Source organism: Ambystoma mexicanum, chromosome 14, assembly GCF_040938575.1.
Source record: "Ambystoma mexicanum isolate Mex_15411 chromosome 14, UKY_AmexF1_1, whole genome shotgun sequence".
Classification (NCBI taxonomy): domain Eukaryota; kingdom Metazoa; phylum Chordata; class Amphibia; order Caudata; family Ambystomatidae; genus Ambystoma; species Ambystoma mexicanum.
In genome coordinates, this window is record NC_090940.1 from 211,190,176 (window position 1) to 211,209,944 (window position 19,769).

The following is a 19,769-nucleotide window of genomic DNA, read 5'->3' on the forward strand; positions in this document are numbered from 1 at the left end:
AACATGTACACACAAACCCATCTGTTTTCCATTTCATGATTCTCAGATGAGCGCACACAAGGCAACGCACTCGAAATGATACCTTTTTTATAGTCCATCATTCTTCTATCTACTTCTCTCTATTCCTATTGGTTGTTCAGCCCTATTGCATATGGCCTTTGATGGAATGTGATTCTGAGATGGAGTCCTTGGGTTGTCATAAATTATACATTTTTATAGTTCTATGTATTTTGGTGTTTTCTGTACAATTTATCTGATCCAGTTATATTGCAGCAGAGTACTGAAAATGCAAAATATATTTGAGAGAAAGGCAATGCAACAGTTTTAATTAGGAGTGTGTATATATGAGTAAAAGCTTATTTAGGACCAATAGGACTATGCCACTGAGGAGAACTGTGATGTGTAGGGTACATTGACTAATATAGTAGCATGCTTTTATGTAGCTCCCTCAATCGGATACCTCCCGCTTTGAAATGCACTAATAGTTTTATTATCACTGGTACTCAAGTTATAGACTTCACATGGATGAAGCTCAAAGGCTGACCTGCCGGTATTCAAACCTGTTTCACGCTGGTCTCTGAAGCTGGTGCATAACTTGTTGAGCCATCTCACCGACAGTAGGGTTATTCTCAATATCAAGAGCTCTGCCAGATTCTGAAAAGGATGAATACATGTAACATCGCCCAGAAATCTGTGGAAGTTGTAGGGCATAGGGTGTTTTAATTTCAGGAGCTTTACTGGAAGTCAGAATTTTTCAGCATTTTTGTGATTTGCTTGTGAGAAGTGGGTCTTTGCGTTATTTGAGAAAAGCATCTTTCTATTAGACTAAAACGATCAAACCTTGTCCTATGTAAATGCAAAAGTTAGTAAAAAAATATACTGGTCTAAAATATTCAAATCCATTATAAGTCATTTCTAATGGTGTCGCTGCTCTGCTATGGTGCATAGAGCACTGAATGGAGGTTTTAGCTAGTTTGTGTATGCATTTGTGTCTATTAACCTGCTTTACGAATGAACACCCCCCACTTACTAACGCACTTTTTTATTTTAAAGGTGTACTGTGTTTGCACAAATTCCTAGCCAGCTGCGCGTGCACTCAGAGAAGTGCACATTAAGAATTTCATCACACGCACACCAAACTAGTTGCTGAAATCGCATTCTACAAATAGTATAGCGCCTCCTCCACCCCCCCATAGAGAACAAATCCATACTTGGCAAAAGTAAAGCTTTTTCACCAATGGAAATCTACAAGAATGTATCAACTGTTTCTTATTAAAAAAACAATCTCTCAACTCTCTCCAGATTCAGATCCTAGAGAAGGCAGTCCAAGCCACTGGGTTACAGAACCAACAAAAGAAGATTTACTGGGACGACCTAGCTGACCTAATGACTCAAGAGCAGCAACTCTTGCGACAAGAGAATGAAAGACTCCAGAAAGAAGTCCACAGCACTAAACTAGAGCTCACGCAATGCAGGGATAAGGTACACTTCTTGGATTTAATCTTAGAGGGCCAGGTTGGTACATAGATTGTAGCATTGGGGTGTTGTGATATGAGGGAGAAAAGTAGGCTTAACTTCTTGGACACAAAAGTATGCCTACTTTCACCTTCTGCGCTCCTTCACCTTTCAATTTGTACTCTTCAGATTTTTGCTCCACCTCTGCATCCATTCCTTTTGGCCCTCATAACATGAATGATTAATAAATCAGAACTGTCAAGCATGATCTCCACCTGTGTGTTGCTGCTTCATCTAACCATATTTTTGGACCCTCTAATCAGTCCACCAGCAGCATGGGGGTGGGAGGGTCTTTTCACCTGTGTAGAATGTGCCATTTGTTTTCTGATAGACACCTGCAGTCAGTGTGTCATTTCTCCTGGACAAGTAGGCAAGTGGCTACTGCTTCCATACAAAAGGATTGCCAATAGAACTCTTAATCTTTCTGGCTTTTTCTCGATTGTTGTACACCAAAGGTTTATGGCAACGTTTTGCATTGGAGGTACAGCATAGACTGAGTGGTTCAAGTAGACCCAAGAGGTAGAGAGATATTTGGGAATGTGTGTACTTGTTATAGAGAGAAGTCAGCAACTAATCCAGTGAATGAGAAGGAGGAGAGTAACTATGGTTGTTTAGTGTTACTGCCTTCCTAATTGTTTGGTGGGGAACTAAATTAGATTACTACTTTCTATCCGTTATGCCAGCAGTAATGCGTGCCATGTGCACTCTCCGCTTTCAGAAATAGAAATTGAGTTAAGGAGAGGCATCTGCCACTCAGTTGAGATTTAATTAAGCACAAGGATGTGTAGGAGTTGCTTGGCGCGTGGCTTGGCAGCCATGCAATAGGGAGCACTGCTCGAAAGCTCCTGACTGATCCGGCAGAACATCTGAGGGAACTAGCGAAATCCACGGCGGAACATCACGAAAAGCATAAGCACGGGTGTCGGAACGCCTGCAGAGTCCTTGGGGAGCCTGCTGCAGAGAATCGGAGAAGATTCCGGGGAGAAAATCGCACGCGGAGATCCCATCCAACACCTAAAATGGCGGCGCGAGGTCAGCTGAGGAGCTGGCGCACTTCGGAACTGGGGAATGCACGCAGAGAGAGAGAAGCAGAGAGGGGCTGGCGAGCACTGAGGAGGTGCCGGATCAACAAGGACTGCATAACCCCAGGGTGACAGCAGGCCGGGGGCAGGCGGGAGAAGCCTTGCTGCTGAAGCAGGGATCGCTGGGCTGGCGCGCTGCCCGGATTGCAGGAGGTGCGAGAAGAGGAAAGGCCTGGGAGCGCACCCCGGGCATTGGTGCTGGACGGACGTGGCAGAGACCTAATCCAGCTGATGAGCCCTGGGCCAGACAGCTGAGGACACGCGAATGGCGCTGTGGGACCTGCGGAGACCCCTCCTCGCTCCTGCAGGAGAGCGAATAGAGCTGCACGCAGGTAACGCTGACCGGTGCTCCGTTGGGGGCCACACCACCTTGGGGTACCCAGGCGAGGCCAGCACACTGGGGGAAGAGCCCAGCAGCCCGAGGACGTGGGGGGAATGACCCGCGCACACAACGTGCAGATCGACCAGGTGGAGCAACAGCACGGGGCCGCATGTAACCCGGTGGTGTCCTGGAGCAAAAGGACAAGGGCAGACGTGTTGGATAGACATGTAAAGGCAGCGGGCGAATACGCCCAGGTGGGCGGTGCTGGAGGACTCCGGAACTCTCCCCCAGGTGAAGTGAAACAAGCAATCGGAACTCAGGGGGAACAAAGAACGACCGGCAAGACTGCGGCTCACTGCTAAGGGGGCACTAGCATGAAGGGCCCATGCGAACACCCAAGCACATGATGGCTGGTGCGCAGAGCGCATGGGAGGTGGTCGGGAGCCCCATATGAAGGGACTATAGCAGCTATTGAGAGCTGACAAAGGACTGTCCGGAGCCCGGGAGGTGTGGCACTGAGGGGAGAGGCCACACACAAAGGCTAAATACGGGGCAGCCGCATCGGCCCAGACCATCCTGTGTGCACGCAGCTCCGAGCAGCCTTCAGGCCCACGCAGCGATACGTGAATCAACCAATAACACTAAGCACGCACAAGGCAAGGAGGTAAGACCTACAGCAAGCCGGCATGGAGGGGAAATAACTCGCTGGCCCATAGATAGCGTTTGACCAGCATATATAAATGGTAGGGTAGAAATTTGCATACAAAAATAAGACAGTTGCCTGAGCGAGAAACGCCAGCGACAAAGAGGAACAAGGGGCAACCACCAGAGGGATCACACCCATGGCACATAACACTTTGGTGGGGTGATCAGAGCGGCATTGCAGGTACAACCAGTGGACGTGGGAGAACACAATTCACTTGCTGCACAAGGAGGTGGGAACAGAAGACGGGGCTATCGTGTGAGGGACCCTGGGCACGAGTAGAGGAGTACCTCACACTCTGTGGCGAACAGCAATGACAGCTGGCGCAGGTCGACGTGGGGGACCGCTACCCACCCGCTGAGCAGAGGAGAGGGGTATAAATCGGTGGTGAGTACTGAATACCGGCGGGACTCAACGGACACACCACCCAAACAAGACAAGAATTAGCACAGCACCCCGGACACGGCCAGCACCACCTGAGCAAATAAGATTGGCAGTGACTAATTGACGTGGGAGGACGCAACCCACTCGCTGAACAATATAGGGGAACAGAAGACCCAGGTACAAAGTTGACATTTAATGATGGAGGGATGAAACTGGGCTGAGAATGAAATCACGCCGTAGGAAGCAAAGACGACGCACGCTGCAAGAACCTGCTCAGGGCAAATTGAGACTGGAGAAGAGCGCAGGAAGGGAGGACATACAAGCTGCCCAAAGAAGGAATGCTAGGCAGAGCTAAAGGGAGCAAAAGCATACAAACAAGCATTGAACCCTTTGCTAGGAAATCGAACGGGGGACAACCCACACCGTCGGAGGCAACCATGGCCATGTCTAGTACAGTACAGCAGGAAGAAGGCGAGAGCCTGATATTGGAAGCTATAATGGCCCTGAAAGCGTCTCTGAAGAGTAAGCTAGATACAGCCATAGCAGCCCTAAAGATGTCCTTGGAGAACAAAATGGACACAGTGATGGTGGACGTGAGCCTCCTTCGGGAGGCCGAGTGAGCACAGTGGAACAGGTGCAGCAAAACACCACAGATGTGGCAGCAACCCAGATCCAAGTGTCAGACGTGCTCCGGAGAGTCACGGTTCTGCAACAGAGGGCGGAGGATGCAGAAGGAAGGGCTAGAAGGAATAACATCCGGATCGTTGGACTACCGGAGGGAGAGGAGGGACAGGACACTACGAACTAGGTTGAGAACCACCTGCTCCAGGACATTGCAGCGGGGGTACTATCCCAAGGCTTCGCAGTGGAGAGAGCACACAGGGCCCAGACCAGAATGCCCCAATCCGGGGCTCACCTCGAAGCCCCCCCCCCCCCCTCGCCCTGAGATCAATGATCACGTGGATCATGAATTTCAGGGAACGAGAGAAAATACTGACGTTCTCCCGGGAATGGGGGGGGGGGTTGATGGCCAGGAACTCCTCCAGGATAACTATCTACCCGGACTGCACAATCCTGGTACAGAGGCAACGAGCACGATATGGCCCCACCAAGGAACGCCTCAGAGCAGCGGGTATACTTTACATGCTTTTATAGCTGGCGAAACTCAAGATGATACGAGAGGGCAGATCGCATTTCTTCGAGGCAACAGAAGAGGCCCAAGCATGGATGGACCAACAGGGTATCCGCAAGGGAGACCCAGGAATGCCAGTAATGATGCAGATATACCCAGGGGCCAACGAGAATGAGACTGCCATGGAAGAGATGGTTCCGACACCATGAGCAACGCATAAGCCAGATGGAATATAATTAAGGGAGCAACGAGCGATGGTATTGCCGCAGAGGGCGACAGGACACGTGACCCCAAGACTTTGTTAGTTAGGATGCCACTTTTAAGGCACCACGCTGCCGCAGGCCGGCCCCACCTCGGTGGGCTAAGCAAGAGAAGCAGCGAAGCCCGAGCAGGGAGAGGGAGGCTGGGAGTTTAATAGTTATGGTTAGAGAGTGGTTAGTTAGAAGGAGTGGAGGAGGAAGCACCAAGCAGCTGGAACAAAGCGCAAACGGCAGGCAAATAGACACACATCTTGATGATGGCTACCAGGGAATAAGGCGGCACACTCGCAATGGACCCATACGTGTAAGACATGGCATGAAGGGGGAGGGACAGACCCACCATAAGAGAGTGAAATCGGTGGCCAAAGGAACAAGAATACCACCACCATACAGACAGGCCTATGGGAACAGGTGGGCCACAAGACAATACAACTAAATGTGCCATGATGGGGCGGTCAAAGCCACTTGGAACGTCAGGGGACTGAACGCCTACGTCAAGAGAATAAGGGTCTATGCCTGGCTGAACAAGGCAAAGGTACAAATTGCTATGCTACAAGAAATGCATCGAACAACGGGAAAGCAAATCAAGATAGCTAAGAAATGGGGAGGACAAATGTATGGCTCAACATACTCTAACTATGCCAGAGGAGTTCTGACCTGGGTAGCTCTGGGAGTCCCCTTCCAGTTAACAAGACCAGAGAGAGACCGGGAAGGCAGAATAGTAATCGTACACGGAATGTTAGAGGAAAAAGGTGTGCCTGATTAACATGTCCCCAACCATGATGCAACAGAATTCTTTAGGGCGATCACACCCCGGCTGGCCCCCAACAGAGGAGCATCATTCTTATGGGCAGGAGACTTCAACTGCACATTGAATATGCAGGTGGACAAGATCCTACAGTAAGCGGACAAAACCGGCTCCGCGGGCAAGGGCCTTTCAGAAGACTCTAGACCAGCTGGAATTGGAAGACGTCTGGAGGAAGGTACATGCCAGGATAATCACATTATAGTGCCCCTCGCGGCATACACACCCGCATAGACTACTTTTACGGGCAGGGAGTCCCTCTGGGAATTCACGGGGATACATATTAAGGCAAGGGCGCTATCCGACTACTCCCCGATTGTAGCAACATGGACATACACATGTATAGGTGCTCCCATACCCACGTGGAGACTGAGGGCGGAAGCGCTGACAGATGAGGTCTTACAAGACAATATCAGGGAGACGATAGAGGATTACTTTCATCATAATGTGGGGAGTGTGGATAGCACTGGCACGGTCTGGGAAGCCTTCAAAGTGGTGGTCAGAGGAGCGGCGATAGGGAAGGCGGGCGGACTCGGGGGATCCATTCTGGCTGAACTGGGAGAAGTAGAAAAGGAGATAGAACGGGCAGAAACACGTGCAGGGGAGAGGGTGGGAGCCGGAGGAGCTTATAGCGCTGTGACTGCAGTGTTGCTCAATCTGGGAGAAACTGAGCAAATTGGACTACAGAAAGTATGTGCAGAGACTACATGCCGAGAGGGACAAGCCGTGCAGGCTTCTAGCCTGGCTCACTAAACAAGAGAACAGGCACGAACCAATAACCGCTATCCGGGACGATCGAGGCGAGGAAGTGAGTACCCAGGACGGGATAAATGGGGTGTTCTCACGGTTCTATGCAGAACTGTATTCCAGGAAACAAGCGGAGGGGGAAGATATAAGGGTAGATTCCCCTTCCTAGGCTATCGGAGGACCAGGCACAGACACTGGATTCGCCCCTCATGCTTGAGGAGCTGACTGCAGTGATAGCCGACCTCCCAACAGCCAAATCCCCGGGTCTGGATGGGCTACCCAGGGAATTCTATAAGGAATACGAAGATACTCTGATCCCCCCAGCTGCTAGAGATGTTTCAGGAGGCATATGCGGGGGGAAGGTTGCCACAGTGGCTGTCTGAATCAGTCATCATACCCATATTGAAACCGGGGAAGCCGCCTCTTGTGTGCGGCTCTTATAGACCGATCTCCCTAATCAATCAGGACTCCAAAATCCTGGCCGCAGCCCTAGCAAATGACTCATGCAGGTCATAGCCATGCTGGTGCACCCAGACCAAATGGGATATGTACCAGGGAGGAATACAACATGGAATCTGCATAGACTCCACCACGTAATCGTGAGAACGAACCATGAACAGGGGGAACGCGCGGGAGCACCCGTCAGACGCCATTCCACGAATTCAGAGAAGAACGAGTGTCAAGGTGGGACTGGCCTCAACCAGGTACGTGGCCTACAATCTACCCTTCATTTGTGCAGGGCAACTTTCGTTTGCATCCATGTGGACAGGGTACGCAGCGGCTCCAGCAGTCCCCCGCTACCCCGTCGGTACCCCCTGCCACCTCTTTGGCCAGTAAATAGGTGCTCTTTGAGAAATTCCTCTGCCTCATGAGGTCTCCTCAGATGGGGGTTATCGTCAAAGACGCAGTCAGGGAAGTCCTCCCCGCCATGCTAACAGTGCCACAGATTCCTCCATCGGGCCCCGGTGCAGCCGCCTCCTCCGGCTCCACAGCCAACTCTGCAGCCGCCTCCTCGGCCTCCGGCTGCGGTCCCTGTACCCCAGCCTCCGGCACCATCTACTACTCCTCCTCCTCCACAAGATCCTCCAGATCTGCAGGATATGGACGAGGAGGAGGATCCGGACACGCCATTCTCAGCCAGGGCCTTCCATGAACATCTTCCTGGCCTGGCGGAGTACCTGGGCCTTCCCCCAACCCGAGGTCGAACAGCCGGCAGAGGGGGTTCTGGCTGAAGTCCTCTTGAAACGCCCCTCTGCCCACAGGGGGATTCCACTGCAAACCGATGTCTCCCTGGCCAAGAAGGGTTGGCTCAAGCCCCACTCAGTCCAGCCGGTCAACCGACACCTGGATGGCAAGTACAGGCAGATGGAAGGGGATACACTCTTGCTCTCGACCCATCCTCAGCCACACTCCTCGGTGATCACTGCGCCATCACTATACTCCAAGCCTCAGTCGTCCTCAGCTTCCTCCTCTGCGGCGCTGCTGGGCAAGGAGGATCTTGGAGGCATACGGCAAGAAGATCTACTCCGCCTCCTTGCACATGCGCTAGGCCAACGCAGATGCCATGCTGGCTGCCGCCAACCAACGGTCATGGTGGGAAATTGCGGACTTCCTCCCGGAACTCCCCACCCAGTGCCAATCAGGCTTTAAGGCGGGGCTAGCGGAAGCCAAGCTCGTGGCGCATGACTTCATGGAATCCACAGTGGCTCATATCGATACCTCAGGCCGTGCCATCTTCATTGCCACGGACATGAGGAGAACCGCCTGGCTCCGGGCAACGAATTTCAACCCGCATGTCCAGGAGCACATTCTAAATCTACCGGTTGAGGGGAAGGACGTCTTCACTCCTCTACGGATGAAGAGCTGGACAAGAAGAACAGCTCACAAACAGCGAAGTCTTTATCCATTCTTACAAAGACCACGCCCAAATCATACACCCAATCTCGGCAGCGCTCTGAAAAGGGTCGTACATATGGAAGGTTCGGCGGCTTCCAGGAACGCAGATCCAGGCAGCTGGACTGCTCACCGTCTCAGAACCGGCGCAAACAACAAAATGAGGGGGGCGGAGGGGTAGTAAGCGCTTTTTTCCAGTCCCCTTCCTCTGCGTCATCCTCCGATGGAAAGAAGGCATGACGCGCCCCTTCGGGTCCACATGTCTCCGGTGGGGGGCAGGCTTGCTCTCCATGCAAAATTCTGGCGCCAGAACTTCACGGACCCCTGGATCCTCTCCATAGTATCCACCGGGTATTGCCTTCCTATCCCATCCTCTCCTCCCCGCCACTCCCGCAGTTTGGGACAGCCACTCTTCTGGCGGAGATCCAGTCGCTCGTAGAGAGCCAGGCAGTGGAGTAAGTCCCCACCTCCCAGCGAGGCTTTGGCTTCTACTCCAGGATTTTCGCTATTCAGTAGAAGAACCTGGCGGGCCTGAGAGTTGTGCTGGACCTTTCCACCCTCAACCTCTCCCTACCCCTGCAAAAATTCAAGATGGTTACACCAGCTTTTTACATTGGACAGGGGAGGCCAGGGTCTATATGTGAACACTCTGAATAAAGGCCTATGCCTTTCCGCCTACTCCCCTGAGTCCACGGCACCTGAACTCAACTAGCCATCTAGCTAGCGCTCAGAGCATTCCTACCACTTCTCAAGGGAAAGGTTGTCCTCATCCAGAAAGACAACTCGACCAGCAAGTACTAGGTCAACAAGCAGGGAGGCACCAGATCCCCTCCCCTGTGCAGACTGGCGATCAGCATGTGGTAATGGGCCCTGGAAAACGACATTTACCTCTCGGTAGTCCACCTCCCGGGGGAATCCAACCTGGAGGCGAACAGGCTCAGCAGGCTGGGAGCAGACAATTACGAGTGGCAGCTAAACAACCTAGTTATTCAGGAGATCTTCAATAGGTGGGGCATCCCCAAGTGGATCTCTTTGCCACCTGGCACAACAATAAGGGTCGCCAGTTCGCATCCTGGCAGGGTCAGGGCCCCAGCTCTCTGGGCGACGCGTTTCACCTCCAGTGGACCAGCATGAAGGCCTATGCCTTTCCGCCTACTACCCTGATCCACAGGGTAATTTGCAAGATCAAGGAGTCCCACCGACTCCTAATCATTATGATAGCTCCATGGTGGCCGGCCAAGCCATGGTTTTCGGAACTACTCAGCCTCTCTGAGGTGCCCCCGATACACCTTCTGACGGGCCCAGCACATCTGGCGTAGCAGGGGGGCAGAATCATCCACCTGTGCCATGGAAACTAGCCCTCACAGCGTGGTACCTGAGCAGGTAACGCTTCGGCACCTCAGCCTCTCACAGGCCAATCTGAAGATCATACAGGGCGCCAGGAGCAAAGCCACCAGGGCCCAGTACAAAAGCAAATGACCACTGGGCAGACTCCAAGGGAATTGACCCGTTGGCCTGCAATTCGGATGACCTGCTCTCCTTTTGGGCACACCTCGCTCATTTGGGCGTACCTGCCGTACATACCTTGCAGCCATTGGGGCTTACAGGAACTCGGAGGAAGGCATTTTTTCATCCTCCAACCCGATCGTCAAACATCTGACTGGTCTTGCTAGGCTCTACCCGCCCGTCAAGAGACTGCACCCTGTGTGGGACCTCAACATAGTCTTGGGCACCTTCGCGCACAAACCATTGGAGCCAATGGCGTCTGGACATTAGGCTGGTCACCATCAAGACGGCTCTACTAGTCTGTCTTACCTCGGCTTGCAGAGTCAGTGAGATCCAGGCGCTGGTCACCTCTGAACCATATACCACCTTTCACAAGGACAAGGTAGTCATGCGGACACACCGGGCATTTCTGCCCAAGGTTCCATCTGCATTTCACTTGAACGAAGAAATAGTCCTTCCTACGTTCTTTCCTGATCCCAAGGACAAAGCACAGAGTGCTGCACTGCCTGGATGTCAGGCGTGCCCTAAAATTCAACTTGGACAGGACCAAGGGCTTCCGCAAGTTGGACGCTTTGTTTGTAATGTTCGGAGGCTCGAGGCCATGCTATCAGGCCTCTAAGGCTTCCATAACCCGCTGGATGGTCTCTGCCATCAAGGAAGCATACGTGGGCCAGCACAAGCCGCTCCCGGTCAACGTGCATGCCCACGCAGTCAGTGCCAAGGCAACGGCCGTCGCCTTGCCACGTCATGTCCCTTGGCAAGTCATAAGCAGGGCGGCCACTTGGGCCACTCCCTCGGCTTTCTGCAAGCATTACTGTTTGGATGCCGGCTCGAGATCTGATGCGGCTTTCCGACAGGCGGTTCTCGGGAACCTATTTGCTTACGGAGGGTCTCCTCTCTACACTGGGGCTACAATCAGTTGTAATCGCCCATACCGTATGGTGGAAAGGGGACGGGACGTAAAAGTAATTATAAGTTACTCACCGTAGTGACTAACATACTCTTAGTCCATAGTCCCCTTTCCTCCATACGTCCCACCAACCTCCCCCTAATACTGGTGTCATTAGGCAATGTTAAATCTATTGTCGACGCGTCAATGAGGACTGTGGTGTGGAGCCGGAGGGCAGAGTCAGGGCAGCGAATGCTCCCTGGACCGCACCCCTGCGCATCTCTAAATTTAAAGGGGAAGGTGGTTTTTTCTGGTGAAAAAGGTTCTGTCTCCCGTTCCTTGAAAGGGACGCCCATAGAGTATGGAGGAAAGGGGACTATGGACTAAGAGTACGTTAGTCACTAGGGTGAGTAACTTATAATTACTCCTATATGATGGGAACCCAAGGGAAAATATGCCAGACTGTCGGGTATCACGATAAACAAGGAGAAGTCCTTGCTCTTCCCCCTGGTGGGTTTGAGGGATGTTGCCCCTGACCAGCTAACGAGCCTGGAACTCACATGCACCCCAATCACCTTCCGCTACCTGGGAGTGGACATACATCACAGTACCACGGTAACACACATGGCCAATACACAGGCGACTCTTGCCAAAACGGAAAAACTATGATGTTTTGGAAGACACTCCAACTAGGGATGATGGGAAGAGCAGCCCTATTGAAGATGAGTCCTGCCGTATCTACTGTATTATTTTACTAATATCCCATATAACATACCCAGGCCCTTCTTTAAACGGCTACATTCAATGGCAAAAGAGTTCCTGTAGGGTGGGGGGGGGGAACAGGATAGTGCTAAACAGACTACAGAGGGGCTATGAATGAGGGGAGGAGGGGTCACGCTACCAGACTTTGAACGTTACTACCTGGCGGGCCAGCTCCAATTTGTTCTGAAATAGTTGGGAGAAGACCCGTCCATAGATATACTGCTCTTTCAGTCAGCAATACAACAGTATCACTTGAGGGAACTCCCATGGATGGATGAGGCCCTAGTCAAACCATTCCCTACCATAGTTCAATTGGGCTTGACTCTGTGGAAGAGGGTGTGAAAGATACAAAGGGTCTGTGACCCCTACTCGAGGCAGATCCCCCTTGCAGGACTAGTCGATAGTCGGACGGCGTCCCTGGACATCTACCGCACGCAGTGGGAAGACAAGGGAGTGGCACAGACCGGATACCTATGGAAAGGAGGACAGTGGGTGGATTTTCAGAATCTGATGGACGAGCAGGGCATACATAGCGGACAATTCCTATTGTACAATAGCATGATACAGAGGATCAAGAAGAGGTGGGGGACATTGCCGGGAGAAGATGTGGAGGGAGTGCTGGCCATGTGGTACGATGTGTTGGAGGGAGGACACACGATATCCAGACTCTATGAACAGCTCCTGTGGGTTAATAATGAAAGGGCGCTACAAACAAGAGCGAGATGGGAAGAGGAGCTCTACAAGACCTTCACGGACAAGGAGTGGAACAGGACACTCCAGTATGCTACAAAAGTCACCAGAAACGCGAGATTCAAGCAAATGCAACTGTACCTTATGCATAGGGCGTACCTCACACCCAAGAGATTGTCGCACATGGGACACAGACAAATCCGAAAGCTGCCCACGTTGTGCGGAAGAGCAAGCGGACATGATACGTATGTTCTGATCCTGCCCGGTGATACTCAATTTTTGGGACGCAGTGAAAACGAGGGCGGAGGCGGGAGAGATCCCAAATGCAAGCGTGGTCGCCGGAATCATCCCTCTTAGGGCTGTTCCCGAGGGGCGGCAAACAACGGACGCATATAGCAAAAAGGAAAGACCTAATGTGTATTCTAACGAACGCCGAATAGTGATGACATGGAAATCAAGCACCGGGCCATCAGCAGAAATGTGGTGGGTGGACCTGAAAAAAATTGACAAAAGCGGAAATCTCAGTGTGGACCAGAGCGACACAGAGGGGGGGAGGGAGAGAACGGGGCTAGACTACTTGCATGGAACTCTCTCATACTGGATCTATTTAATAACATGGAAGGGCAAGACACGACAGGCCCGAGTGAGCCAGAGAAGGATTGACCTCCCCCACCCCCAAGGACAATGTGACGACAGAAATCGAAAGGGGCTGTGGACATGCCACAAAGGGTTTGATGCGACAGCCAGGGATGTACAGAACTGAACGTGATGGTCAGACGAGGAGAGAGCCTAGCCAAGGAGACAGAGGATAGAGTGCGGGTCCCAACACAACATGCCAGTTGCAGTGTGATGTTTGTTTTGTTGTTATTGTTTGTTCAGTGTTGGAATTAATAGTGTTTTTTTTAAAAAAAGGATGTGTAAGAGTTCTCCTTTATTTCTTCATAATTGTTTACATGTTAAATGCATAGATGAGACCGTACACATTTTTTTTAACCATTGTATAAAGAAGCATCCATGTCTGCGATATGCCCATTTACATGGCTCACATTTTTCTTCCATGATCCTTGGCCCTAGCCTCCACCTGAAGGTGTATTGACTACTTGGTGGTGTATCAGTGAAAGCTTTAAACTCTTAACGAACACGCTTCTTTTCTTTTGGATCAAAACATAATTTTTTTCCATGTTGCTAACGTGACAACACCTATTTTCTGACATGTCATGGCAGTCGAAGTATATAGAGGTGAGCCGCTGTATAACTGGGAAGAGTACAGAGGGGAGATGTAGTAGTGAGCATTATAGCCTATCACTCGTGTCCTCACAAGCTGCAACTGTGGGACATTTTGAAATGATGTTGGTTTACAGAGTTTTCTCCAGCTTACTTTTCGTGGGCTGGGACTCGATTTGGTAAACATATTACACTAGCCAACCGTATGAGATTGATAAATGGACGGGGGAGCCACAGCATGTTTTACAATTCGTGTACATGTCAACGGTAACACCTGAACAATTTGTGCTGGATACAAAAACAAACCAGTTTCATTTCATCTATTTGTGGCATCACAATAGGTTCAACAACTAGAAACAAATGTCCTCTCCCTGAAGCATCACAATCATCAGAGCCATTCAAGCATGGTGCGAGCGCTAGAGCAGGAAAAGCTGACCCTCAAGAGAGAGTGCGAACAACTTAAAAAGGAATACTCTTCTGCAAATCGGAAGGTACGATATGCAATTTTTTAAGTGTTGGCCATTTGGTTTTTTCAAGGGCCCAATCTGTTCAGGTGTTTGGGATATCCAACATGAATGCCCCTGACTTAAATTTGTTTTCAAAATATATGTAAATGTGTCTTAAGGATGTTGTTTGGAATAAGGGTGTACACATATATTCTACTGTGGTGAGCTGGAGTAGAGTCGGACAAAGGGGTGTCATTTTTAATTCAATCTTTATTTAAATCATAATGAAAAAGGCCTATCTTCCCCTATCTCTAAAGGGTTTACCCTACCTAACTAAAGAATAACTTGTGTGCTCGTCGTCAAGGTGGTTATCAAACTCAGAATGTCAGTCCTCTGTCCAAACTAACCTACTCTCGCCCTACCACTAACAAAAGACATTAACAGCTCCAGGAGAATGACTCTTGTAGGGTAGATTTCTCTGTGTGTGAAATCCCCACTCCCTGTGAGTCCCTGAGCACTTTCTGCTGGACGCCTGGATTTTTGGTCTGCTTCTCCAGAGTGATTGGGAACCTTTTTCCACACTCGCCCCTTCTTTTACTGTAATCTCAGGAACCTTTTTAGTCCTTTTTGGGATTTCTTTTTGGAGTTATGCTTTCTTCCCATTTTTAGGTATCTACTTTTTAATGGAAAAACATGCAGCACTTTCTGTGTAGTGTTGTCAGAAGCTCCTACAGCTCCTCCTTCATTTTTTCCTTGTTTCCCTGACTAACTCTTGAAGTTACCAGGGCAGGGGGATACTTTTTATCCCACCAGTGTTTTCTTTTGCGAGATCAGCGCACACCACATTATGTGGAGTGCTGAGGGGATATGTTTTGTCCCTTTTCTCGCCTCTCCAATAACTTCATTACTGTGACAAGCCCATCTGTTCAGTCTGGTGGCAGTGTACCTTTTGCTCAACTTTGTTTTGTACTTTATCATAGGCTGTTATCCCAGCTCTGATAGGGTACACAAGGCACACCATACTTCTGAAAATGGTGGGCCTGTTATTTTAAGCTCTCAACAAGATGGCCTGTCCTTTCTGGTTTCTTCTACCATGCTAGGTGGTAGAGAGTGCGATTGTCTTTTCTGGGCTTCTCGTAGAAAGCCTGCAAATGTTCCGAGTGCCTGGCTGGACGGGAAGTGTAGGAGGTCAACCGAAACGCCCCTGGCTCTCGCCCTGCAGTGTGCCTGGCTGAAACCAGTTTGGACTGGGAGGCTAGCTGTCCCCATTGGATAGCCATCCACAAGTTTGATTGGTGCATGGGACATGATTGGTGGACTCAGCCGGTGTTTCTGGATAAATTCCGAGGTCCTGGAGCAGAAATCCAGAGTCGACCACTGGGATAAGAAAATTCTGAAGAGGAGGACATAGAAGGATGTCGCCAGCACTTCAATCAACTACCAGAGCATGTTCAGTCACAGCTGCTGTCCAGACCTAGTCACTCCAATCGTCAGGCAAGATCTGAAGACGATGACTTCCTCCCATAGACTAGTGCGCCTAATCAGTCATGCGACAATCTACAATTTGCATCCTCCCCAGAAGAGCTGCGACCCCCAGGTGCCTGCAAACCTACAATACCTGGGGTCCTGTGATGCATAGCGGTGCAACGTCTCCAGAAGCGCGGTCTTGCCTGAAACTTTTGGAATCCATCTAAGCCTGCAAAAAATGTAGCCAGCTCCAGAGAGTCCCCCCACCTGAGGCGAGGACCAAGAAACGGAGTAGAGTTGGCCTCCGTGACAACAGTCTGTCCACCAAGCCTTCTGAAGGCACCAACAAGCCATCAGTCACCTGGAAAAACTGCAGCTGGACGTTCCCCTGCACAAGTGCTGTCACCAGATCCACCAAAGTCACCTTCTCCAAGTCGCCAAGATCGAAGAAGAGGAGACCGGGTCTGCTGTCGCCACTCCGCTGGAACTGTCCTACAGCAACTGCTCCCTCATTGCAAGATACTGTTCACCCCTGGTACAACCTAGCTATTGCCTGCTTGCGTGATCGTTTGATTTTGGAGGCTGCAGAGAACTTGTATCTTGCTACTCCTCAGATCTCCATAGATAACATGGCGGTGGGGGGCACCAATCCTTTGTACTCTCTGTGGAAAAAACGCCTGCCCTAGGACACTGGTCCTTGGGGCACCCATTCAGGGGATCAACCTAACCTCCCTGAGTCAACTTTTAACAACCAACTTTACTTACCTGCAACTCTAGGGGATCTCTCCTGTGCCCTAGTATTCTGGACACTGTGTTTTTTGCTTCTTTCTGCCTTTTCCTGCCCAACCTGCAGCACCTGGTGACCGTGGCCCACCTGAACTTTGAGAGACTCAAACTAGATGGGGTTGGACTGTTAAGAGGGGACTGGCTGGAAGTTATAAAAAGTTATTACCAGTTTGGGAAGTTTGCATATATGTTCCCGGTTGGTTTACTATGTGATTTGTTCCCCTAAAACGTGTTTTCCCATTGGGAAAAGTATTGCAAGTGATCCAATACTGTATATATGTTTTGCCTATAGTACTTGCATGAACTTGGACATTATACTGTAAAACCCACTCTCACAGTTCTAATTTTACATGACTCAATAAGTGTGTCAGTGTTTTCTTGAACCAAGGTATGCTCAGAGGTCTTTGTACCCAACTATAGCCCTCCTCCCTCCTTAGATTAAGCCTGGCTGCTCGCCACTCTACCATTCCCTTGGGTAGTTCAGGCAGAACTTTTTGTAAAAAACTCTAACCACTTCTTTCTCCTGGTGCAATGAGATCAGTCCAAGGGTGTATTTCTGTTAGTCTCTGATAATAGTTCAAGTTTTGCACTTGTAGATAAAGACTCCTTTCTCCTGTTCCCACAGTTCAACAATTGCTATCTCCTCCTGGTCGGCTTGGTCATCCTCCAAGCTGCTGTTTAGCAATCTTTTGTCTTAGTTTCTGATTCAATAATTCAGGTGAAAGAACCAGGAGAATGACTTCTCCTAGTTTCGGTTTGCTCAACGTTTTGCTAACTTTGGATAGTTTCCTGCAAAACTTTATATCAACTGTTGCACTTCTTTTGTTTTGGGCACAGTTATTTCTCTTCTTTTCCCCCCTTTTGTTGGTAAAAACAAGGGGACCTGTTCCCATAGTGTCTTTGATCTCTTCTAACACTCTCACAAAGGTGATTGTTCTTGTGGCACTCTCTAGTCTGAATTTCTTTTGATGATAGTGTTAAGGGAGAGAGTACTCTAGATATGTACTTCTCTTTAACACGACTGAGATGAGGAAGATCACTAGTAATGTACTTTTCACACTTTATACTTCTATCCCAGCCTTGGAGACGAGGGTGATTACTCCCAATGCCTTCTTTACTTTGTGCTTTTGAGGCAATTACTGAGAGGATGGAGATGTCTCCTGAGGTTTTCTTCCCATTCGATACGCTTGAAACAGTTACTGAGACGACGGATATTACTCCCAATGTCTTCTTTAGCTTCAGCACCCTTCCCCAATCCCCTACCGGGTCTCACAGGAATCCGGTTACCTCTTCTTTGTTGGAGCCACGTTGCTGGTTCTCCCTGGGGTGTTGGGTTGATGCGTTCCCAAGGAACGTTCTCTCTGCTTCTCTTTTCGTTCCCCGCTGCCATGCTTTGACACTGCAGGGTCCCCAGCCAGACTGTCGGTGCAGTTAATGGACAGCTCGGTCCACCTCCTGGAGGTCACGCCACCGTCAGTCGGTTTCCAGCTTCCAGTCAGGCCTGCTCTGGGTCGGCCTGAAAAAGACTCCTGCAATCTGCTGTTGATGTCCTGACTGGAGGTTCACTTCCCCGACGTAGCTTCTTGCTCCCAGGTTTGAATTTCTAGGGTCTGCCAGACTTCATGCCTGTTTCGCCTGTGTCACAGTCCTTTGTTTGCGTCCATTTGGGCATTCTTCATGCCTCCTTGAGGCCACCTCTTCCCAGTACCTTACTTGTCATCACTCTTCTTCACAGTACTGCGGAAAGTTGACTTGAGAGCAGACTGTTAGTCTTCCTGATCTTGGTGGTATCAATAATTACAGGAAGAAAGGAAGGAGTATTGCAATAGCATACAGTAGTTCTTTCAGATTGTTTCTCAGCAGACTTTATGGATTTCATGGACTCTCCATCACGGAACAGTAGTCCTGGTCCCCAGGGGAGGTCCTGCTTTTCGCCACTCCTAGGGTGATTGTTGCTTAGCGGTCTCCCCTTCCTAGCCTCGTAGGGAAGGGGTACCTGACTTTGCGGCAGTTTTAGAGAAGGACCACTGCACATGTTTTAAGGGTGGCGTGGAGGGAAACAGCAGCGGGTGAAAATGTGAGTAGGAAGCCCTTGCCCCAGGAGCCCTGTAAGAATAAACACAAGAGAACCACAATCACACTGTGCTGTACGTGTATCTTAGTAGGATGTTGTTCTCAGTAGCAAGGCCTGACATGCGTTTTGACCTCAGTCTTATTCATGGGCTTCAAGCACCATTTTATAATAGCACCCCCAGGCTGAACGTGGTTAACTGATCTCACAATTGCATTATCCCGACAGTGCAGACAGCAAGATCAAGTTATGCTCTATCCAGTGAATGCAAACTACCAACTCGAGCAAGCTCAATGGAGCATAACTATTTGTTAACAAATTATGTCCCTTTCCCTTCGACTCCTACCTAATGTGTGAAAACAGAACACTGTGTGAAAGAAACAAATGGCTGCCTTTATAACTGGGAATTCCAAAACTGAGCATGAATAATAAACAATGTAAAGCATCCTCTAACAATTGCCCTGACTCAGTGGTGAACAAAGGTGACTGTCTGTCAAGGCAGTTGCAAACATGCCTCGGTTTGCTCTTCTTTTATGCACTTGTAAGCCTTAATGATGACCCTTGCAGAAGATCACTTCTGAGAGCCTGTGCCAGAGCAAAAGTGGTAATGTGGCTGGCGGTGAGGCAGCCTCTGCATCAGCCCGGATACTTTCAGCCCTAGGGATCATTGGTAAGTGTGACTAATTTGGCCTTTGCCATACCTACTGGATATGCTGTATACATCACGAGGGGCACTCTTTTCTCACTGGGCTTTCCACTTGCATGCTGACAGTGGCCTGCTCTTGATCTTTCTCACAAAGCTCCCATCACCCTTTTTCCCTGTTAGAGTCCCATGCAACCGCCAACGTTGTTGATTTGACGACCACCATTGATGCTGCAGTGCTTGCCGGCTCCACTGATGCAGAGCAGGGCAATGGACAGCGAGTCACAGATTAACATAGCAACATAGACAATTTACCACCTTTAAAAGAAAGGGCAAGATAAAACACTTTGGGGGCCCTTGGGGACTGTGAAACGAATGGAGATAATTGATATTAACCTTTATGGTTAAGTAGTGTGTTTTGTCCACTTGTAGTTGCCCTCAT

At 50.0% G+C, this 19,769-nt stretch overlaps 1 protein-coding gene across 6 annotated transcripts in view; it reads left to right on the forward strand.

Moving 5' to 3' along the window:
- NIN (ninein) overlaps positions 1–19,769 on the forward strand; it is a 429,800-nt gene that overhangs the window by 330,625 nt on the left and 79,406 nt on the right. For all 6 annotated transcript variants that reach the window (XM_069638956.1, XM_069638957.1, XM_069638959.1 and 3 more), the window contains 2 exons: positions 1,303–1,482; positions 14,256–14,405. In XM_069638956.1, the coding sequence (XP_069495057.1) occupies positions 1,303–1,482; positions 14,256–14,405 (330 nt within the window). The remainder of the gene's footprint in view (positions 1–1,302; positions 1,483–14,255; positions 14,406–19,769) is intronic.